The sequence below is a fragment of the Callorhinus ursinus genome, unplaced genomic scaffold (assembly GCF_003265705.2).
Source record: "Callorhinus ursinus isolate GAN/ISIS: 27379988/994484 unplaced genomic scaffold, GSC_fseal_2.0 scaffold12, whole genome shotgun sequence".
NCBI classification, from domain to species: Eukaryota; Metazoa; Chordata; class Mammalia; order Carnivora; family Otariidae; genus Callorhinus; species Callorhinus ursinus.
Genome location: NW_027397074.1, coordinates 64,203,455 through 64,209,454, shown reverse-complemented (window position 1 = coordinate 64,209,454; position 6,000 = coordinate 64,203,455). Strand labels below are relative to the sequence as shown.

At 34.1% G+C, this 6,000-nt stretch overlaps 1 protein-coding gene across 3 annotated transcripts in view; it reads left to right on the top strand.

Annotated features, from left to right (window-relative positions):
- Positions 1-6,000, top strand: part of WASL (WASP like actin nucleation promoting factor) — an 86,622-nt gene that overhangs the window by 42,108 nt on the left and 38,514 nt on the right. For all 3 annotated transcript variants that reach the window (XM_073899144.1, XM_025865772.2, XM_025865774.2), the window contains exon 5: positions 511-534. In XM_073899144.1, the coding sequence (XP_073755245.1) occupies positions 511-534 (24 nt within the window). The remainder of the gene's footprint in view (positions 1-510; positions 535-6,000) is intronic.

The following is a 6,000-nucleotide window of genomic DNA, read 5'->3' as shown; positions in this document are numbered from 1 at the left end:
TTTCACTCAGCATAACACCCTCCAGTTCCATCTACGTCATTGCAAATGGCAAGATCTCATTCCTTTTGATGGCTGCATAATATTCCATTGTGTATATATACCACCTCTTCTTTATCCATTCATCTGTCGATGGACATCTTGGCTCTTTCCACAGTTTGACTATTGTGGACATTGCTGCTATAAACATTGGGGTGCACGTACCCCTTCGGATCCCTACATTTGTATCTTTGTGGTAAATCCTGGGTCTCCTTCTGACTTATCTCCTTTTACTCTTCTGTTGGCTCACTCTACTCCAAGCTTCATGATGTTCCTTCATGCTGTTCCCTTCTTAGGGCCTTTAAATATGTTGTTCCCTCTCTTATTTTATTCAGATGTCAGTTCCTAAGAGAAACCTTTCTTAGCCACTTATGCATTGATTTAGGAATAAGACAGTTTAGGTGAATTAATTTTTTCTGGTGATTTTTATATTGCATATGTCTAATAATACTATTTTAATTTATTTTCTAACAGAAAAGAGACGAGACCCCCCAAATGGTAAGCTCTTTGATACAAATTATTGATCTAGAAGATTTTGGATGGTTGTTTAATCCTTTTAGAAACATGTATCATACATTAATACTTAATATTTAATATCTGTGATCAAATACTGTAGTTTATTGTGTCATTTTAAAATAACAAAGATGAGTCTTAGAAATGTACTATTCTTTGGCTTTTTTATAGGATGAAGGAGGACTATGTAGGGTGAAGATCACTATTACATCTTCATTCTATATTGACAATTGGTTAAGTTTAGAAACTGTATAATCTTGACTTAATATCTTCCTTAAAGGTGGTAAATTTTGTGTAGCATACTTGTTCCCTTTTTACTTTAAGATTTGTTTTTTTCTTTTGAAATATTATTTCACACTGGTAATATGAAACTAGCCTCTGTTTCATGAGCACTGACTTTAATGGTGTGTTTAGAAGTAATAGTAGCTGTATATTACCCTCCTTAATTTGATGATGAGCACTTGAAGTATTGAGAATTCATTTAAAAAAAACAAAAACATGTATACCAGAAAGGTGTACATTCCAAAATAAAAGGGAATTCCAAAATAGAAAGGACAAAGTCCCAAATCTTTAGGGCAGAGATTCTCATCCTGGACTCCATAAACCCTCCCTGAAATAGTGTGCTAAATTCTTAAGTGTATATATTTTCTCTGGGGAGAGAGGATGCAGAGCTTTCATCGCATTTAAATTGCGTCCCTGACCCTGTGGAGGTAAGGAACCATTGCTCCAGGAACCTTAATTATAATGGAAAATATGGCTTTTTTTTTTTTTTAAACATCTCATATCCTCTCATTAGAATTTAGATAGCTTATTCCAGGAAACAAACAATATGTGACAGCTATTGGTGATTGTTAGGGTTTGTTTCTCTTAATCAGATATATTTCTGATTTTGTCCTTAAATTTGTTTTCCTGTTATAAAAACATGAACCAAATATTGCTGTATTAAATTTTGGATTATTTACCTTATTATAATTTTTTTAAAAAATGACTACCTTCAGTAAGACTTACCTTGTGCCAAGTATTATATACTTTGTGTCTTTTAAGTGGAAATTTTAATACTTTTTTATAGGACTGCAGTGGAGATTAAACAAAGTAATCAAAGTATTTAGCATAGTATAACTAAATACTGGTTATGATGAAGACAATGACAGCAATAATTTTTTTAGCAGCTACTATGTAATGATCATTTACTACCAGCCACGCACTGTCCAGCAGTCTTATGAAATGGCTGCTGTTATCCCCATTTTATAGAAGAGCAAACAGGGGCAAAGGTGGGTAACTTGCTTAGGGTCACAAAACTAGTAAGTGGTAGAGCAGGATTCAGTCTCAAGCAGTCTAACTCCACAGCCTGGCCCCTTAATCACTATGCTATGTCCATAAGATTTTGAAGGAGAAACTGAGACCTAGACTGGGTAAATAACATGCCTTAAGTTACACAGCTGATATGAGGCAGAGGCAAAGGAAGCAGAAGCAGCTGAGTCAGAAGTCCTTCATCTGTGAACTCTTACAGCAGTGTTAGAATTTTTTTCCCTTGTTTCATGCTCAATATTTTAATCCTTTTTGAATTTATTATTCTGCATTCTGTAAGCATGTGTTGAGTACCAGTGGGGAAGGCTTCCTAGAAGTGGCATCTTTGGGAAAAGTAACCTGAGATTTTAAAGTGTAGATGTTGTATAAATAATATAATTAAAGTTAACAATATAAATACTGTACGGAGTTTTCAGTACATATAAAATGTACTTCTGAAGAGGCACCTAATCCATGAATACACAGAATTTGGATATTCTTTTTTTTTTTAAGATGTTATTTATTTATTTGAGAGAGAGAGAGTGAGCTCTGAGTGGGAGGAGGAGCAGAGGGGGAGGGAGAGAGGGACAAGCCGACTCTGCTGAGGTCATGACCTGAGCCCAAACCAAGAGTCTGACAGTTAACCAACTGAGCTACCAGGTACCTCATGAATTTGGATATTCTTTTTTTTTTTTTTAAGATTTTTATTTATTTATTTGAGAGAGAGAGAGAGAATGAGAGATAGCATGAGAGGGAAGAGGGCCAGAGGGAGAAGCAGACTCCCCGCCGAGCAGGGAGCCCGATGCGGGACTCGATCCCGGGACTCCAGGATCATGACCTGAGCCGAAAGCAGTCGCCTAACCAACTGAGCCACCCAGGCGCCCTGAATTTGGATATTCTTTATGTGACAGTGGTGTCTTGCAATTTTATTACTCCTAGTAGGAGAGGTACTCGTAATTAGAGTTTCTTTCTCTGTGATTGCTCTTGGTTTTAAATCTTTAGATCTGTAGTTTTAACCCTTCAGCACAGTGATCCCAAACTTCTTTTCATTAAATTAGAGTTTAAAAAAATAGTATCATTAAAAGGCAAAATTATATGGCATATATTGCCAGCATTTGTGTATTTCCTTATAAAATATACATATAATATGGTATTAACATACTACATACACAATAAAGGATGAAATAATTAATAGAAGTTTTCATATTTTTTTCCTGCAGTGCAGTCATTTGTCTTGCTCTCCCCACTATGTGGAGACTGCTGTTTTGAGGGCAGCATATTACTTTTCTGCACTTGGTACACTATCAGGCACAGTGGACACCTTAACCATCTTGCTGTGTCCATGCAGGTGCTTTGTCTTAAATCCGCATTTGGATTATCAGTTTAGTAGACTTTGTCAAATTGTAACTATTAAAAAGACACTTTATGTAGAAGTAACATATATTCCTGAAATGCAATTCAGTGTCTTCCTCACTAACTCCTAATCCATACATCTTTCTTTTTTCTTTATTGGTCAGTCTCACCTTTTAGCTTAGACGCTTTCCAATGATTTGTTCTCAGCTTCATGACTGCTTGACATCAGAGGCCTCTGGGCCACCTGTTTCTCAACTATTTTACCTTGGTGAGAGTTCTCTGCTTTTTATGTAATTAAGGGGAAGACTTTAGTTTGTTCTTTTAGTTCTAAAGATTAACTAGAAATGCTGTTCAGTGAGAATATTAAAAAGCCTTTTCTGTGACAGTTGTCTTTAATCAGAAAATGGTGATTTGTCATTTGACTGTTTTTTGTTTTTTTTTTTTTAAAGAAGGGAAACAGCCCCTTCCATTATATATTTACTTAGTATATGTTCTTAGGAAGAGTACAATTTCATAAATGGAATAATTAAATTAATTTTTACTAGAAGTGATTTAAGAGTATCTGTATTACCAGATCTTCCATAAACCTTATTAAAAAATGACCCTGTGCCTTACACAGGTTGTCACTTTTGAAACAAATATTTAATTGGGCTTTAGAACACCGTTTTAAACTTATTTCCAAACATCTTCAAACTCTAAGGTAAATGACTGTTGTCAACAGAAATAACCAAGAACCTAAATCCCATGATTATGTAGGAATTTTTTTTCTAAATTTTGATATATTTATTGAATGATGAACTGTTGAACTATACAAATTGAGAGAACTGATTGGTAAGGAAATGATATAACATTGGTAACATTAGCATTATCAATCACTTTATGGTTTGACTTTAGTGTAAAAAGTACAGTAGTAGTTAATAGGGTAGTAGACTAGGAACCAAGATACAGAGTTCACCTTTGCTTTTGTCACTAATTGTGTGACTTTAGACAGGTCACCTGACTCTTCTCATCCTTAGTTTTTATCTATAAGATGAAAAGTGTAGAAAAACACTTTGATATCTCAGCTAATACTAATTTTCTGTATATCTGTATAATTTGAATTTTCCTGTATAGACTTAAGTAATGTTTTAACCAGTACTAATGAAATTCATGTGTAATGACACTAAATAGCTAATTCAAAGGCTTTATAAACTGCGTGGCAGTAACAATATATCCACACCTCCTTTTGGGGTAGAGGGAGGAGGGAAAACAGTCTGACTGCAGTATGAGTTAAACTTTGTTATTCATTCCACATACCACTTATATCTTGTTCCTGTCTTCTTTATCCTTAAACTTTCTTCAGAGATGGCTGAATTATTTTCTCTAGTGAGTTATGAATCAGGCTTACAAGAATCTTAACTTTATTAAATTTCCCAGAAAAGAATTTATTAGCTTGGATAATTTAAACTATTAAACTTCACTTTACCCAATTCTATTACCATTTAAAAATCCATGGTATAATAATAACTTTTATATAACCTAAAGCAGCATAAAAATATTTTCATCTTTGTTTTTTTCTAAAAACTAATAATAGTTTTGTTATTTTTTAAATGGTGAATCTGGTTGCTTCTTTATAGTTGCTCTTTGAACACCTGTTTCTGGAGGGGTGGTAATGTATAAGGAGAGTGCCTCATTCTGATACTCCTAAATCTGTCTTAAGCTAATTCTTAAATTCTATTAAGTATAAAGATAAGAGTAAGTAGTGTTTTGCGGCATCTTACCATGGATGGTGTTGCTGATACTGATTTGTAAAGCTAAATAATAAGAGGGAAGGCAGAAAAGAAAGGAAGAGAAGTAAAAACAGATCAGTAGATAAGCCTTTGAGTGTGGCACCAATTTAACCCTCCAATACTTGAGTTCTGGGTATTCTCAATAAGTCCCTTACTTTGTGAAACTAGTAAACACTGAAATCTGATACCTGAACAAATTTGAAAATCCAGCCTTTATCAACTATTTCATAAGCCTTCTGTATTGCATAACTAACCTTTAACTTTTGATCCAGTCATTTTTATTATTCCTTGACACTGAATCAGCGTATTTTAATGGTCTTATCCATGTTATTCACTAGCTTCCATTTTTTTCAAATAACAGTTTCTTTATTTCTTGCCGATATGAGCAACTTCCCATGGAATTTTATATGAAAATACAAATAGAACTTTTAGACACTTACATGTAAGTAGACTTTGAATATGGAGGGAAAATAGCTGAATTTTGGTGATATTAAAAATACAAATCTTTCCAAATTGTTTACTTGTCCGATAAAGTGGTAGGTGGCTTTTGTAAATTTATTTTAGCTCTATATCATCTTGAATAGTAGAGTTGAAAGAGAGAACATGGGTTATATATAATTTACCCATTTAGATAAACATTGTTCTTTCATATAACTTTAATGAATAGGCTACATTTGAGGTTTTTAATGCAGTTGAAGAAATACAGTCAAAATAGCATTTAGTTATCACCTAATATACATTAGCCTGTAATTTCTTGGGATTTCTGTTTTCCATTCTATGATTGTGTCAGGGGTCCTCAAGACCACCCCACAGCTGATTTGCTAGAAGGACTCAACAGGACCAGACATATAGTGGGATACTCATGGCAAAGATTTACAACAGTGAAAGGATATAAAACAAAATCAACAAAGGGAAAGGCATATCGGGTTAGTCTGAGGGAAACCACATACAACTTTGCCGTAGTCTTCTCCCATTGGAGTCGTGGGGAATGCACATAATTCCTCCAGTAGTAAGTTGTTAAAACACATGGTAAATGTTGTCT